This window comes from Carassius carassius, chromosome 28 (assembly GCF_963082965.1).
Source record: "Carassius carassius chromosome 28, fCarCar2.1, whole genome shotgun sequence".
NCBI classification, from domain to species: domain Eukaryota; kingdom Metazoa; phylum Chordata; class Actinopteri; order Cypriniformes; family Cyprinidae; genus Carassius; species Carassius carassius.
The window spans coordinates 27983226-28002133 of NC_081782.1; the positions used below are offsets into that span (position 1 = coordinate 27983226).

Genomic DNA, 18908 nt, shown 5'->3' on the forward strand with positions numbered 1-18908 from the left:
TTTTCACTGGCACCTGAGGTAGTAGCGATATTTTCCTCTGCATGACCCGCCCTACTCTGCCTCTGATTGGCTCATCAGTCCTCATGCCTAAAGTAAACCAATCTCATCAGTGAAAGCAGCGAGTACCAGCCAATTAGAGGCAGAGGAGGGTGGGTCATGGCTTCACCATCCTTGAGGAAAAAATGGGCAATCTGGCTCACAGATATTACTGACTGGTGCGCATCAGGGGGGATTTAGAAGTGGGTATACGCAATGCTGACTGAAAAATAAGTAGGTATACGCCGCATACCAGCGTATACCCCGGACTACACCAGTGGTGGTCGGTACTATAAGCATTAAGCACAAGTGATTCTGAGAATATGATGCAACCATGATCATGATAAGAGCCGTCTGATGACTGCAGTTTCAGTGCAGTGATATGGTCTAAATCCTGAATGAAATTCCTCACAGATACTTCTCTCCAAATGTCTTAGTATTTGATTTTTCACAATTTCACTAGCAGCACAACGAGCTGCATGATTATGATAACATGTTGTACAAAGGTGTTCACATGATCAGTGTCACAAATGTGCTTAAAATATTGCATATTATATTATGCATCTGGCAGGTGCTTTTATCTAAAACAGCTTAGATTGCATTAAAAGGTGTATGTTTTATCAGTTCATGCTTTCCCTAGAAATCAATCCAATGACCTTGATCTTTCTAGACCAGTGCTTTACTGTTTTAGCTATGGGAATTATAATCTACATCATTCCTTCGTATTTTTTTTAAATAAAGTTTCAGTGTGGTCTCAGACTTTATGGACTGAATAAAATATAAAAATAAAAATCACTGGTGCATGTTATTTCAAAAATTTTTCAGTGCAATCAAAATGAAGTAACTTGTCGCACCTGTGCAACTTTCCTTTTCAGCGAGTGTCACCAGTCTGCCTTAATTCTCTACACCTCCGTTCAACCACCTGCCTCCATTCTACTATAAAACACCCACTTTTTATGATCTAATCAGTTCCCTGCAAATAAAATCAAGTCCTGCCTTCCATTATTCAACATTGACAGTTAGGTTACACTCACATTATGGAAGTAAAGTGGGTTGGAGATGGAATTTTGCTTTAACTTTATTGCCAAAAACATAATTTCACAAAGAGCAGCTATCAGCAGGTCTTCATACGTTCTGCTTATTGGTTTTCAGGGAAAGGGGGGCTCATGTGAAGTGCACTCAAGTGTCTAACTACATCAGGCCATGATGAGCCGCCGGCACAGAACAGAATGGCCTTTTGTACCACAACAGTACGGCTCTCTGTCCCTGTACCCTTTAACCGGCCACAATGGAAGCCCCCTCTAACGGTGCAGAAGGTTAGCACACTCTAAACCGGCAGCCTGAATGAAGTCCCTATGAATGAGTGGCCAGAGGACTGTGGGAATAGGGGCTGGTGGGGCGATCTTGAATGGGAGTTTCTGTGGAGTGAGTGCGGTTATGTCCCGCTGGATACTCTAAATAGCTTGATGTAAATGCACGTTATAAACTGTGTGATGGTTGACCCCATGTTATTTCTGCTTGTATTTTATTTATTTTTAAACACATATGACTATTCTGTGAAATTCAAATTAAGATGTTACAACTAATGATTCAGGAAAATAGTTTCAATTTAAATTTGGAAAACAAAGCAAGAGTCATTTAGACTAATTTTCGAGTGCATGCATTATGGTGATACTCACTCACAGACCAATGGCGTTCTCTCGCAAAACTATTGCGTTCCCACAACAATTTTGTTTTGCAGAACATCTGCATTTGCTTGCAGAACATATGTGTTCAATCACAAGACCATCTCATATTATTTCCATCACAAACACAAAAGTTTCTCAGGTGAACTCAAATGTTTTGCGAGGGAATGCTAAATCAGTAAAATATGTTTTTTTCCTCCCATCTTTTTATTTTTTTTACCATCTCCATATCTTTTTAGGGGCTCTGTGTACTTAACATTAAAAGATGAATTAATATTGCGTCAAGATTTGAACCTGCATTCCCCATATGAGCACCATGGATCAATGTGCACCAACCACTTTTTAAAGTTCACTTTTTCTCTTTCTCTGGGTGTTACTTTAATTTATTAAAGCAGAGGAACTGTCGTCTGCTTTGTCGTGATGTTGCACGAATCAAGTAACCGCCCCAGGCGTTTTTCTTTGGCGAAACTGTTTACTTTTCCTGCTATCATCATCCCTTCAGAAAACCCCCGTTTATTATTTTCCGTGTCTCAAACTCCCTCCTACTCTCGCAGACCCTCTGATTTTTAAACTCCCCTGCTTGTGTTGTTTTCTGTGCATTCATCTGCTCTCATTCGTCCCTCCGGTCTGTCTGAAAGCATTCTGCTCACTGTTTATGGTCCCTCTGTGACGGAGGCCACACCACAGAGAGAGGAAAAAAAGGACATGAGACGGGGAAAGCAGTGTCGTTCTTGTCTTTGTGGCGTGTGAGGAACATACAGTATTTGTTCTCGGTTCTGTGTGGATGAGGGATTGATTTATTGTTTTGTTGTCCTGCTGTCCGGGTGCAAAAGCCGTTGCTGACTTAACAGAGACGGTGAGAATATATGCACAAATATGTGTTTACTACAGGCTGTTTCAGTACGTTTATGGTGATGTTTCTGCCATTATTTCTCAGACAGTTTAGCCTTAGTATTGCTTACTCTTTGTGTCAATAGCATTTATCACTATTTGCAGTTAATGAAAACAAGATGCCATTTGAAGCTGTCTACATTTGGTGTAAGCATTACTCATGCAGCGTTTACATCCTATTATGTCTAGCCCCCCAAAATATAAAAAATGATGAAGTTCTTAGAAATGTAGAAATGGTGTAGAAACTCAGAAATTCTCAGAAGTTTCCACTCAGAAATTTCTAAGAAATATCACAAATAATTAGAATAAACATCAAGCAACATTGAATTAAATTTGAAATTTTTAATTAGAAAGACTGAAGTAGTATTTTTTGTAGAGAATACGCTAATGATGTTTTATTTACAACTTAGAAAAAATCCTTTATTCAAGGATACTGGTGTTTTGGTGTAATGACACTACAATGTCAAGTGATGTAACCATCAAATAAAAACTTCTCAATTTTCTCGACTTCAAAAAGTACTCAAACATATATTTTTAAATAATATATGTATTTATATATATATATATATAATGACATTTGGAGTCACAAAAATATCAAGAGAATTTCTTAGGGTTACTCCATTTGACCTGAACAAACAGCTAAAAATGTCTGAATAAGTTTATATCTTAACACTTATTTATACCTTACAGTGTTCCTGTAGCTCAAGTGGTAGAGCATTGCGTTAGCAAGCGCAAGGTTGGGGGAACAAATCCTAGAAAACATGTAAGTCACTTTGGATAAAAGCGTCTGCTAAATGCACAAATTTAATTGAACACTTATTGATCTGGACTCATGAGGGTCTAAAGAGCATCTCTGTTTTAGGATTTTCTCCAAATGGGTTCCTGCATGTTGGTTATACCACATTGAGTTTGATTTAATATTTTTTAATATTAATAATATTTTTAAAAGGAATTCCTTCACTGCTTTTTATAGGGAAACGTTATAAAGATGATTGCAAGCCAATTATGCCATCATTTTGAATGAATTTCAGGATTGTATTAAGACTCTTTTTCCCCCCCTTTGAACCAAAAAATGTGAAATGACTGAATGAAAACGTGTTTATCATAGAAGATGTGTTCTTTGTATGAAGTGCATTTTTAAATGTACTTTTAAACAATTTCGTAGGTCCAGACATGTCTCCCAAGGTAAATGGCTGACATGTCCGGACCGATTAAGTTTTTTCTCAACTTCAGGGGTCTCAGTTTGCTCTCGATTTAATTTCCTTTTTAAGATATTAAAATAAGTTCTCATTTGTAGTTTGTCTTTCCTAAGTGAAGGCTTGGTTTAGTGTTTTGAGCAACTTTCTTTTCAGACTAATAAGTCCCTCTGACTATAGTTGTAGTCAATGCTTATGTTTGAGATTCATTGTTCCAAGACCTAGAAAAGATTTTGATGGGTCCTGCTAAGCAGAAACTGTCAGTGTTTGGATGCAGTAAAGTGTCTGAGAGATAATTAGTGGTTTGCTCTGTCTGCATAACAGGTGTGTGTGTTTGTGTGTGCATGTGCAAGTTATAGAGCGGGTCTCGGAGAGAGGTCATCAATTGAAGAAAAGAGGAAAAGGAGATTGCTGAACCCTGACTTCCGTTTCGTGTCACCACTGAGAGCTCGGGCCAGCAGTTTCTCTCTCTCTCTCACACCCTTGTTTTGCTCGCTCACCCATTCACTGTTTTTAGGTGTAAGCTTAAAGCGTGTAATGTTCTTGTTAAAACTCTTTCAGTGTAATGTGTGTTGACTGAGAGCTGAACAAGACTGTGACTCTGTGCTGCTTCCAAACATTTCTCTGTTTTTAAGCAGTCTGACTGCCAATGGAGTGAGTTTGGGGCGGGAGCCAATCTGTTGATTGACCGAAGGGCCCTTTTTTAAAGAATTTAAATGTAATTTCATAAAGAGTCATAAAGAACTGTTTCATTTAACAGAATAACTGAATCACCACACCTTAAAATGTCAAAAGATGAGGCAGAAAGTACAGCAAACATATCAGTGAAAAAACTTACTCTGCACTTCATTTAGTTTTTAAAAAAAAACACACAAAAATATAACATTTGGGCTTATATTACAGAAACAGTGAGAATATAGAAATCAGGCATACATATTACAATAATGGCAACTGATGTGCTTGCTGATTTTTACTAAACTGTGTTATATGTGTAGTTTTTTCTATATATGAGATGAATGGATTTAAATATATGGAGGGAAAATTGATTTTTTTTTTAAATCCTTTAAAAATCGTTTTCATTATCATTTTTAATATATATATATATATATATATATATATATATATATATATATATATATATATATATATATATATATATATATTCAAGTTGTTTCAAACCTGTTAATCTTTGAAACACACATTAAGATACTTTTATTAAAATGAAATGAGATTTCTGTTCATTCTGTTCTTTTCGCCAAAAGTTTCAAAACATCCATAATGCACTTGATTCGATGATAATCCATATTGTTGGTTTAATCCAAGTTTTCTGAAAGAGATTTGTTTTTGTGCATTCAGAAAGTTGAGCTTCCATTTACCATATTTGATGTGCTTTATGTATCTGTGTTAATCTGTTTTATATGTGTGTCTCAGTTACATCTGTTCATCATATAAAATGATGTGTCTCTTCTAAAGACTTTAACCAAGAGGTCATATGGATTATTTTTACGATGTCTTTGTGAACTTTTTGAAGCTTAAAAAATTTGGTGGATTGAACCTTAAGTGGATGGACAGAAATCTCTTGGGTTTCAAAGTTGAACGAAAATTATGTGGGTGTGTAATGACATGAAAGTGACTTAATGATGATATAGCATTCATTTTTGTGTAAGCTTAAAGCTCTTGACTTCATGCAATTGTTACAGAACCATAAAAAGACTGCATGAAGTTAACACGTGAGCAGAAAAACATTGGGTCGTAATGTCAGTGAGTTGAGGTCTCTGTAGAGCGCTGGCCTAATTACAGCTCTGGTGTCATCCAATTTATCAGAGCTTTCCCAGCTGCTCAATATCCCCTTTTGGCGAGGCAATGCTTTTCCGTGCGTAAGTGTGTTTTGTTTGTGTAATCCACACCCTGCAAGGAATTCCACTTCCTCAAATGATCAGGCAAGGTCACTTAGGTCCTGACATTTGCTGTTAAGATTTTACAGATTGTGTGTGTGTGTGTGTGTGTGTGTGTGTGTGGGCACTCCTCAAAGCCTTGATCAAACTGGAAAATGCTCTCACTTCCTCTGAAATACAAGAGTGCAGTCAATGGGACAACCTTTTTTTTTTTTTTTGTAGAACTGAGCCAACTGGCAAGTAGTCATTGCATGTTTTAAGCATAAAACTCACTAAACTTGGTTAGATTCATGCTAAAATGTACAGAATGTTTTTTATATAACTATATAAAAACAAGTAAGCAAAAAGCCTCTCTGTAAACAGATTAAATTCTCATGCAACATTTTTCCAGTAAATGTAAATCGCATTTTAAGGCTGTTTACTGTACATGGTTTACAGTTATTAGAACAAAAAAATAGGCGTTTAATATTAAATAGATAAAAGAAAGATCATAAGTTTTCTTCTTTTGTAATGTTTTTGTTTATTGTGTAATTTCCTGTACTCCCAGGCTCTTTATTTTGTTTTTTTATTTTTTTTATTTGTACAGTCTTATTATCTTAATCTCCATGTTATTACTTTTTTTTTTTTGTCTCATACTTTTCTACATTTTGCGTATGGAACAGACATGACTTAAATTCCACTATGTATCATATATTTATGTGTTTAACTGAAATTGTGATATAGTTTAGAGAATCTCTACAGGCTTCCTGCAGTTTTCCTCAAAATAAAAGTTTGATGCTTTAACATTTGAAAATGAATAATTTAAGACTGCCATAAACAGTGTTGTGATTTTACCATTTCAAGTCGAGTCAAGTCTGCTTTATTGCCATTTCAAGTCAAGTCAAGTCTGCTTTATTGTCAGTTGTTCCCCATGTACATACAGAGAATTGAAACTGCGTTACTCTCAGACCCATGGTGCATACAGATATCACTAACAGTAGAGCCTAAAAATACAGATAGATACAGATAAAATCTAAAATACAACTATACAAATAAGGGCATGTAAAAGAATAATACAAATTAAAATAAAAGTTAAATAAAGCAGCACAAGCCACATGGCAGATAGAGTGCAAACCAGTGCTGATAAAATGATTGTAGTGCAAAAAAACATTATTCAATCTGATAAAAGTGACAAAAGGCTCAGAGAGCAGTTCTTTTATTTAAACTGATTGAAGAGATAGTAGAATGACGTTAGTTCTATGCTGAATGATGTAGTGAGCAGACAAATGATGCACAAAGTGACTGGTGCGGGTCAGAGTTTGTTAGTGGGAGGGGGGAGTGGAAGGACCTGGGAGGGGTGGGGGGGGGGGTTTGGGGTTTACAATGTAAATATAGTTATCATTAGTAGTGTTATTTCTCTTAAATACTTTTTTTGTACATACATTTGCAAGTTTTCTATTTTTACTTAGTAGTAGTAATAATAATAATAATTATTAGTAGTAGTAGTATTATTTTGGAGCAATATTGGTACACAAAAACACCAAATTGTGCAGCTCTGCAAACAAGGACAGCAAATAACATTTATACAACCCCCCCCCCCCCCCCCCCCCCAAAAAAAAAAAACAGCACTATTGTTGCGTAAAGAATATTTGTAGTAATGTTTTATCGAGTCAGACAATGTAGACTGTGCAGCTAATTATGTCCGTGTGTGTGATTATTTTTTCTTGGACCTCACCCATGTCTGCCGGCTACAGACTGTCTGAGCACCTTCATTTGGGGGACTGCAGGCCGATGATTCGCGGTGTTTCCCACCCTCTCTCTTCAGTATTCCTCTCATGTGGATATTGCTCATGCTGTCTGTGTAAAGCAGGCTTTGTTACTTCATCTTTCCCCCGGATGGTCTCTGAGGGCCTGCAGGGACGTGTGTGGCAGCGCTAGTTTCGGTGTGTGTAGCTCTCTCTCTCTATTCAAGGTGGCTTTGGCTTGGGTGGGTTTCTCGGGGCAGGAGTGAGAGGGTATTTCTAGCTCTCAGGGGCAGAGGTTGGGCTATGCCAGCCTTCCCCCAGCGAGCTGTTTCCTTTCAAAAACACTTCTCAGGAAACCACTTCAAACAATCACATTCCACGCAGAGAAAGTGCCACACCGCTTCTGGAACTTGGGAAAACCTCTCCCTTCCCCTCGCAAGGCTGCGCTTTTTCTCCATCTCGCCATATGTTTCTCGTTGGCCGTTAACTGAAATACACACGTGGCTATTTGCTTTTAGAATTACATCAACCTTTTTGGGACACTATTTCTGAATGTTAATGATAGGGGTTCAAATTTACGTATAACCTGCAAAATGGAACCATCATAGAGTGAAGGTTTGTCATTTGTATGTGTTTTGTCTTGTCAGTTTAAACAGTCCAGCATTTTAAACCATTACAATGCAAGAAGAGGTGAAAGAGAACTCGATACTCGCGCACTGTTTTCTTTGCACAGCCGCACACACCAGAAGTGCGGAAACACAGAGGTGCGTTTCAGACAACACACGAACACCGAAATCCCCTACAGCTCGAGCAGACACATACAATTATATTAAAATACCCATCTCAGCAATCATCCTCATAAACAGTGAATTTGGGAATGAAAACACCTGGGAAAGGAATCAGATGTGTATCAGTATATTAGATCTGTGCATTCGGTCTTAAAGTGACAGCAGCCTTTAAATACCTGCTGCTGTCTGTCATTAATGTTAATCAATGTTTGATTCATACAGTGAACACTATGCAGTGTTATTTTACACTTATTACATTTCTGTACCTGAATAACACTGTTAAACCTTATTCTATTTGTAACGTTGTTATATTGTATTTATCTGCTTGTAATTTGTGTATTTCTTATTTGTATTTTTTTTTACTGATTTTCTTATTTAGGCTAGTAGTTTGTACTGTGAAGAAGTAATTAAGGTGCTCTTTAAGTAATACGTGGAAAGTAACATTGATGTAAAAAAACATACATTCTTGCTGATCTGAAAAATGATCAGATCCGTGTCTCCGAAAACATGAGTTTTGTAATCTGTTGAACAACTAGTAAACAGCCTATGTTATTATTAGTTAACCTCCTTCATTTTGTAGAAAACAGAGTATTTTATGATTTCCTAATATGCACTGGCAGTGGTTATAGTACCTGAGGCTTCAAAAGTATGTAAAAAAAAAAAATTGCCTGGTCATATTCTCTCAAATTTACTTTAATCTAATCTAATATCAATATTATTCTGTTATGTGTGTACAATATCACAAATGTGTGATGGATATACCAATGAAAATATATTATTTCTGATTAATATATGGACAGTTAGCTAATATAGTATATGCTACTTTATCTGCATACATACAGTATGCTCACGTAAAGTGAAATATACTATATATATATATATATATATATATATATATATATATATATATATATATATATATATATATATATATGTATATACACGGTGGACGAGAAAGCTCAACACGCTGCAACTTAAAAAAACACATGCAAATTGAAAAAAACTTCAGCAAATGAAGAAAACATCTTCATCAGTTTGACATCGAAACGCGCTGCAAATCATCACAACACATGCATATAACGAAACGCCTGCTAATACTTCACAGCACATGCAAATTTAGAAATGCTGCAAATCCTCACAACACATGCACACAATTAATGAAGCATTGCAAATTTATTTTCATTAACCTTGAAATTATATTTAGCTGAGGATATAAAAAGTTAGCCATCTTTAGTAACGTTTTACATTTAATCATGTAATTATTCAGCTTATTTAGGCAATAATATCCAAAAGATAAAAGGAACCATGGTGTTTAAAAAAACACCATGAAAAAAAAAAAACACACCTTTCAGTTCACCAACAACTCCACTGACCAGTAGCCACTGCACGATAAACAAATCCCAGCCGGGTCCGACACTCTTTGAGGTTTCCTTGAAACATTTCCATTGTGGTCAGTGCTATTTGCAGCGCGTTTCGTTATATGCATGTGTTGTGATGATTTGCAGCATTTCATAAACATTAACATCATGGTTTTCAGTTTGAAACCATGTGTATTGTAAACAAAACTATACAAAAAACTTTGACTTGACTATTATTATTGTATTGTTATTTTAATAGGCCTGTTATATATTTGCATAATATTTGAATATTTCAAAATCAACATCAATTATTTAAAATGCTTGTTATTTATTTATTTTTTAATATAATTTATAAATAATTATTGCACTTGCCAGTACATAAGCATTGGCACACCTTTATATTTCCCAAATTATCACTGTATTTTTCACTGTTTTTTTTTTTTCATGATAGCTGTTTTAGTGATATCTGAGCATATATGGAGATATTTTATGTGCAGCTTTTATGTTGTATTGAAATATTCAAGGACCTTCAAAATAAACAGCCTCTTTCCTAACACTGGAATCGTACTCTTTGCGCTCTGTTTGGAGTATGTTTAGATAATAAATCATATTCACCTTTAAAAGTATCATGGCTGATGTAGAGAAGCCTTCCGTTTTTCTCCATTGCGTCAAGGCTTTAAAAAGCCCTTCATAAATAACAATTATAGCTGGTTTCATAACTTCCATGTGCATGCTCTCTCTCTCTCTCTCTTATTACCTCTATATTGCTGTTTTGCATCATTGTGTCGTGGTGCACTAATGGATGCTCGTGAGTCGTGACCCCACACCACCTCACAGCTGTTCCTGCTGAGCGCATCTGATTGGCCGCTGAAAGGATACAGAACATATTGATTTAATTAGTGATAGTTAATTTGATGGGGGCTTGTTGCCGTGGTGATAGGATGGGCAGTGAGAACGTGTGTGACGGCCTGACCTTTAGCCATGGCTGTGTGTTATACACACACATGGGCCGATGAACGGGCCTGCAAACTCAAGGCAGGATTTGGGTCCCTCACTGGGATTTTTTTCACCCGTCTAGTTTTTCTGATAATTTAATCCAAAATGAGCACACTTCATGTAAACGCTGACTCCAGTACACCATTTACATGATGCAATGTTACAAAAAAATGCTGAAATACTAAAAATATTTATTATAAGAATGAAAATAAGTAAATAAACTATTACAAATAGTTGTATTTAATTGTAATAGATTTAAATAAATTCTATATAAATATGAGATAAAAAATAAAAATATAAATATTAATGAATACTGTAATAGTATATAAATAAAACTAATTAATACTGAAATACAATAAATTAACAGAAAATTTTAGGAGAGGAAGCCAAAAACATGTCAGGGTGGTACAATTGTTCTTAAAAACAAACCTTTTTATTTGTTAAAATATTATGTATCAGAAACCTTTATCCACCAAATCATTTCATGTGGTGTGACCAAAAAAATTATGTAGTGCGACCAACATGCAGAAACGTGTTATTATGTAATTATGATATCATCCAGGTCAATAAAGTATGTCTGTTAAAATATCTGACAATTTGATATTTTTATTAGATGGTTGTAAAATGTCATGTGCTACAACTTCCCTAAAAACTTTTATGATATCATATTTAAAAAGAAATAGTTATTTACGATGAAAATACCTTTTAACCTCGTAAAATATATAAAATAATAATACGATTAATAATAATAATGATTAAGATGTATACACTTACATGTTTTCAAGGTGTAAGCATGTTTTCTGGTAAGCTTGGAGGTCATTCTATGGTGGACTATGAATGCTTGAAACTAAATATTTAATACAAGTATTTCAGAAATATTTGCTAAACAGAAGCAGATTATTGAGTCATACAGGCTGTTTCTCAAGAGGCTGGAATGAGGACATTTATAGAAGATGAAGGATGATAAATGAACAAAAATGTAGAGAGGCAGCCTGGAGGTCCATCGAGGGTGAGATGGAACAAAGATTTTAGCATTTCATTGTCAAACATAAATTCTGTTAATGAATGTGCATTATGCCATCTTCAACATTTCTGTAAAGTTGTAATTCTGATATGATGTGCATTGAAGTCATTTTGATCGAAATCAAATGGGATGTGTTGAGCACTTTTATTGTCTTCATGTTTTTAAACCTTTTTAGAAGTGCTAATACAGCTAAAATAAATGCAGAAGAGTGTTTGCCATGATCTGTTCCTGATTTCACATGGTTAGCATCCCATATTATCCCATATCCCCAGACGTTCACCACTGGTTCAAGCCACAATGACTGTTTACTGTAACTTCAGTGACTGTTTTACAACTTCCCCATATGCATGTGTTTCTCTTACCAACGTAACCGAGGTAGGAGTCTCCTTTTCAGAAGTGGGCTTTATCAGTTCCTCACTATCCCTCACCCACAGTAGCGAGTGACCTGCCCTTTCTGTGTCATGTTAGCGAAACATTGGCTGTCCTCCCCTCGTTCTCCAGTCAGTGGTTTATTCCAGTCGTTCCACGGCAGTGGCAGCATTTCACTTCTGCTTTTGGATTGCTGGTGTCTTACTGCGCTGATGAACGGTGAGTCTCGGTCATCCGTCAATGGCTTTATCTGGTCTGCTGTGACCACGGGTCAATGTGTTTGCTTGTTGAGCCGGACTGGAGTTTGTAAAAACACTTTATATATGTTATTATTTAAGACAGTAGCTGTGTCTAAATAATAATAAGGAATCCAGAAGGATGGAAAAAAGAATAAATGAATAAGAATGGGAGGGGGGGTGATTTAAAAGTTTTTGGTATAGTTACTGTAGTATGGTATGCTATTCCCAAGATAGACTTTGAGACTAAAAATACTGAATTTCACATGATAGCATGGCATGAATGTGTCAGTTAGAGGAACTTCAATAACTTCAATATTTCACACCAAGTCATCCTTCATTGTTTTCCTTCCTCTGAGAAACGTCCGTGACCTGCCACCCAGGATTCTGGTGAATCTTGTCCAGACCTCTGGAGGGAGTTATTGTGGCTCTGACCTCCTAAATCTACACCCCTTTCTCAACCACGGCCATTGCAAAGAAGCATGTGAAGCTATGACTAACAACTAAAGTGTTAACTGACAGCTTATGAGGAAACAATCAACTATGGGAAAATGTCAAGACAGTGATTAGCAGTTGTTAAACTGCATGTTTGTGTGGGCTTAGCATGTGCATTTGTTTCACATCACCATGAGTCAGAGTTTTTGTCTTTGTAATATCATTCACAGCTTCCTGTAAAAGCCCATTGAGGAATAGTTTACGGAAAATCTGGCTGTGAAGATACAACATTTATTCAGCTGAGACACTAACAGCCGAGATGATTGAGTGTTGCGTTCCGCTTGAACTTTAAGCCATGTTGCACAGGGCTCCCAGTGCTTTTCTGTGTCTTGCTCTAAACAATATGTGTGTGTGTGTGTGTGTAAGACCTTCAATAGTCATCTGTCTTTTAGAGACGAGGGCTTAAATGCAAGTATTTAAAGTGTGTGTTTTAAAACCCAACAAAAATTCTTTGCATTAGTAAGAAATGTTTTTTTTTTAGATTTTTAGACATCCTTAGACAAGAATTTCATTTTTATATAGAATTTTGAGTTAATATTGCATAAAATGTTCATTTCATGCATGCTTTGTGTATGTGAGTTTTGCAGTGAGTTTGTCATCTTGCCCTTTAGATATCTGCATTGTTATCGATCACTTAAAAGGGTACATACTCACAGGAACAAAAAGTTACAATACGGATCTCTTGAGTATCACCAATAAAACATATAGCGATAAACAAAAAGCAAATCGAAACATTGTCTTCCTGAGAAAAATACACTCTACAAAGATTTGAAAAGCAAACTTTGACCAGCAGAGTTCCCCTGTGGGTAGATCTCTGTGTTTTATGTCTGTTGCATGTTTACTTAGCTAGACTTTCTGGACAAATTTGCTTTCAGAAATTATGTAGATTTAACAAAACCTCCAGGGATGTTTTCAGTTGGAAAAACAACTGATACAACAAACATATAGTCATGCATACTGTATACAGGTGCTAAAAAAAAAGAATATGGACAAGTGGACAAGTTCTTTATTTTTTTGTAATTTAATTTAAAAAAGCAAACTTTATTATATTCTAGATTCATTGCACACAAACTGAAATATTTCATGAGTTTTTTGTTTTAATTCTGATGGTTGTGACTTACAGCTTAGGAAAATTAAAAATTCAATATCTCAAAAAAATTGAAAATTTTCTCAAAGATCAATCAAAACAACATTTACAAAACAGAAATTTTCAAGATCTCCAGAAGCAGGGGACATTGCGTTGTTTTCATATGGATTACTTTAACATAATATTTGTTTTTGGTAGCACTTGTTTAGTTTAAGTTAAGTTTAAGTAGACATGTCAAGCTTTCTATAGATATCTCTCTCATGTCTCTTCGTTGAGTATTCACGGAGTTACAGGTCATTTTAATGACGTGTTGGTAAATGAAGATCAGCGCAGACAAAGGCCGCAGACAGCACACCTTGTTTGTTATCTTTATTTTATAAATGCACAAAGTTTTTTTGTTATTATGTCTGTATACAAATAAAAGTAGACCCTTTACAGATTCGATTGATGTATTGCTCTTATCTGTACGATCAAAACAAAGTGAAAAAAAAAAGTGTAATTTAAGTTCTTTTTCGGGGTTATCAGGAGAAAATGACTCATAACGCGAATACACGTGAAACAACTCCAGAGGGTTAATTATGCACTCAATAATTGGTTGGCGGTCCTTTTGCGCTGCTGAGGTGAAATTATTTTATAACTGCAGTTTACAAATTGCCTCCAAGCAAACAGAAAAAGATACATAAAGCACATTTTTAAAATAAAAGGCTCTTCATAGAGAGAAAATTGACTTTCTCAGGGGAGCGGGCGTGATCACTCCTAACAGAGAGTGTTTCTCTTTTAGAGGGACTTTTTTATCTCTGTTTTTAACAACATGATAAAAAGGGCTTTCTTTTAACATGTAGAATTATTTATTTATTGATGCTCCATTCAGGATTTTTACAGACATTCATTCAGGGCCTGAGTTTCTTTTTTTAAAACGGGGTGAATTCCCCTCTTAGGTGACTCTTGTGGGAGTGGGAAGGAGTTTTTTTTTTTGATTGGTGGAGGGGGGGGGGGGGTTCTAGACTTTTGTTTTTATCAAAAATATGCAATTAAATGTTTGATGTTATTTTTATTTTTACCATGGGGCAATGTTGAGTGTGCTCTCTCTGGAGAGCGTATGAATGCTGAGAGTTTAAAAACTGGCCAAACTTGCAAAGAAATGCAAATTATAAACTTTAGTGACGATGCATGTAAACAGTGACAATTCCTGTGTCAACTGTGCAGTATGCAGCTCGCTTATAGTGCAGACACAATGTGGTGCTATGAAGCCATTTTCACATTTTGTGAGGGAAAGACAGAGAGCACGTGGACAACTTGTGGTGTTTGTAAAATTGCACCTCACAGAAAGCTTTTTTAAATAATTTTGTCAGTTATTTAATGAAGCAATATGAATTCTACCTCAACTTCAGCATTATAATTATTTTCCCCACGCTGGACTGAGATTGAGATGGTGCCGCTGCATGTCATGCCAAACCTCTCACAGCAGGTGTGTCATCAGCTTGAGATCGGTTTATGAGAACAGCTTCTAATTCGCCATTAACACAGAAGAACGGAGATAAAACAACATAAGTATCGATAACAGTATTGTGTGTCTAGAAGCTTATCGGTACCAGTCCAAAAAAATGCCGGTTCTCGACTCCCATCGGAAGAAATCGTGTTCCGCGGTGGGCCCCCTGAACCGCATGGGCCCCATGTTATTGCATGGGTTGTGTGGTGCCTAAACATGCTACTGGCAAATTGCTGCCCTTGGGTTTAGATTAGCCACCTCTTCAGTTGTGAACATTGTGTGTGTGTAAATGTGTTTGTATAAATTCCTCTCTGACGTACACGATGGGGGTGAGGAAACAAGGAATCCCCCCATGCAACATTCATCTCCATTTCACACTCTCTTGCAGTATTTCTCGTCCTCAGAATTTTAACTTTGACTCTCGCCTCAAGGCCTTCAAAATTGTTTCCTGTAGATTCTGTGGGAACTTAATATAAAGAAAGTAAATAGGCTCTATTTTGATTTCATGGTGCATTTTTCTCAATTGGCAGCTACTTTAAAGTTAAACATTTTTTTCACAAGCGACAAATAAATCACAAATACTTCTTTAGTAGATGTTCTGCCAGTGCCTGATTGTTTTGGAAGGTCACTTAAAACAGCAAAATGGACAATTTTTCCTGTCTGCTGCTGTTCACATCACTTCTCATGTTTTTATTTATCTATTTATTTATTTTTCTGGAGTAAACACTGGCTTTTAGGGCTAACAAAAGTAATATTTTAACATATTTATACATATTATTCTCTGTCTCTTTCAGATGTCTAACTACAAGCGTGCAACGTTTGAGGAGGAGGACGGGACAGACGTCTCTGCAGATGGAGCCATGTCTCCTGATAGTGTGGAGGTGGGTGTGGGTTAGGGCTCAGTGTGGATGTGTACATTTTATTTTTACATTCAGACATTTTATACAATACCACATACAAATAAGGAAACCAATAATTTAAGCTGTTAGTTCAGTGACAGTGAGAAGTATTGCTGTTGCACAATTCCTTTGAAAAGTACAGGGTGAAACAACAATTGCTGGGTAGCTGTGATAGTGAATTTTGCTCTGTCAATTTCAGCTGTTCCCTGTCTGGTTGGATGCTCTTACTGTAAAAAAATCTAGCTGACAGTTACGCTGTTCTCAATAGGTTCCATAAAGGGGTTTTTGCAGTGATTTTATAGAAAAAAACATTTTTGGTTCCCCAAATAACCTTTTAGTCTGTCAACATTTTCTATACATTGGAACGCTTGCATGTATGCTAAAAGGTTCTTCATGGAACCATTGATGCCAAAAAAGAATCTTAATATTTAATCTCATGATAAATATGTGTTTGTAATTATTTGGAGAAAAGGAAAGGGCCAAGCACCAAGCCTTGATGCACACCGGTGTTTAGCTGATATTACGTACAGTAGATACTGCTTCCCTCAAAGTCAGCATGCAGAATCTACCCTTGTCCAGTGCCAAGAGGGTAGAGGACATGCTTTGTCACTGTGGTCCAGCAGAATGAGCATTTTTTTGTGTGCAGTTAGCATTGTGTCTCTTTCAAAGCTGTAGAACGCTTATGCTCTTTACATTGGATGTATCATGGAAAACATGTTTTGAACAGCTTCCGTGGATGTTAAAGGTTATCAGATGTGGAAAGTCCAGGGGCCAATTAGAAAAAAAAGTACTGACATATTTTTGTTCCACCCATGAACTCAGCAGCTGATTTCACCAGAGGAGAAACCAAGACTTTCCTTTGAAGTCACAAGCAAGTCTCAAGTCAAATCCCAAGTCCTCAAAAAGTTAATGAGATAATTAAGTGAATAATTAAATTATGACTGAGCATTAGTAATGAACACCTGATGTTAACAATCAACATCACAACATCACAAAGAGAAACAGAAGAACAACAACTGACTTCAGCCACAGCCTTGGATGAAATCAACTGCAAAAAAAAACCTTGCTACCATAATTGTGGCCAGTGTTTGCTTTAGTTGGGCTCTTGTGCCTTTTAATAATTCAATGAAATTTGTTTCCCAACAGTTTGTGCAATGCTGAATCAAGTCTTGAAATAACAGGTTATATTATGCTTTTAATGAAGGAACATTCTTGGTTGAAATTTCTGTTTCAGTGTGTTTATCTTTGGTTTATTAATTGCTTTTGACTACTAAAGAAACACCACACCTGTTAAGTAATTTAAACTGTAATGCTAGAGTTTAGAAAGAGAAAATAAATCCTGTTATTGATTAGGCTTTTAGACATGAACAATTACCATATGATCCTTAACAGTGGTGACAATAATTATTCATACTGCATTGCATGATGCACTGAAACATTTTGTTGTCACCATTATTGGGATTCATATGATGGATCTTGATGTCTGTGTGTGTCAAAAAAAAGAAGTTGAGTTCAAATTTATAAATGTGTCACATAGATTTCAAAAATTATTTATTTTAGCTGTTAGAGAAACACTTTGCCTGCTGTAGTGTCAACAGGATTGGTTATGCAAAACCTAAATATATAAATTAAGCTAAATGTGTTTTGGACATAATCAAACCAGCTCATGGTAAATATATAAAAAAATACAGCACTGGTCTCTCTGCTTCACAACACTACATGCAGAGAGAGATCTAACACTGTGGTCAAGAGCCCAACTAAAGCAAGCATTGATCTCCATGATGGTGGCATCCTTTTAACCAATAAAACATCAACATCTAATCCTCTGTAATTCTCAATAGCAGCAGGTGTTCATCACTAACACTCTGAAGGTTATTTATGAAACCAATGCCAATAAAGAATCTTTATATTTAAGAGTGTAGGTCTCATGGTTTTTAATTATTTGGAGAACAGAAAGGTACCAAGTACCGATCCTTGAAGTACTCTAGTGGTTGTGATTTTTATTTTATTTTCCTGTCCTTCTCTACAGTAAGAGGGCTTTTACACTGGGCTCCTTTGCTGCGGTCTGAGCCCGAGCGCGATTGTTCCCGGCGCCTCCTGTAGCGTTGGTCTGATTTCACACTCAATAGTTGTATGGAATCCAGGTGCGTTTGCAGTCACCTTACGTCATCGCAAACGCACACGGAAAATGGAGAACACAACGCGACTGAGCATAGTTGTAATTTTTGTGCTATTGTTATGTTGGTGCTATTATACACCGTATAATAATTAATTTTAATTTCTTAATTTAAATTAATTTAATTTTGACTTTTAGGAGTGTGTGGAATCAACCTCAACTCTCTCGTGTGTTGAGGAAACAATGATATCTACAGTGTTACACATAAACGGGATACTTTACTTCCTGAACAAGTTCACACCCGAGTCTGTGTTGCTTGCACATTCATGCAAACCACGCCGCAACCAAACTCAGACCACCTTCTCCAGATAGTCTCGGGTTCTGTACCTCAGTGCACCAGGGTCCCATGACAACGTTCACATTAGCGATTTTTCATTGAACCGTGCCCCGTTCTGCACTAAACTGCCAGTGTGAAAGCCCTCTAAATCAAACCAGATTAATCCAAACTAAATTAAGCTGTTAAAGCTAGCCTAGCAAGATTTGTCACAGATATTATCTTATAACCATAAAAGCATTAATGCATTACCACTCACATTTATATGTCAGCCTATTCAGCATTCATCA

The 18908-nt window shown here is 36.3% G+C and overlaps 1 protein-coding gene across 2 annotated transcripts in view; it reads left to right on the forward strand.

Moving 5' to 3' along the window:
* Nucleotides 1-18908, forward strand: part of LOC132108258 (endothelin-converting enzyme 2-like) — a 57994-nt gene that overhangs the window by 11959 nt on the left and 27127 nt on the right. The window contains exons 1-2 of one of the 2 annotated variants that reach the window (XM_059514931.1): nt 12078-12181; nt 16064-16150. In XM_059514931.1, the coding sequence (XP_059370914.1) occupies nt 16064-16150 (87 nt within the window). In that variant the 5' untranslated portion in view covers nt 12078-12181. Of the gene's footprint in view, nt 1-12077; nt 12182-16063; nt 16151-18908 lie in introns of those variants that run through there. The other variant, XM_059514930.1, reaches the window with a different exon arrangement.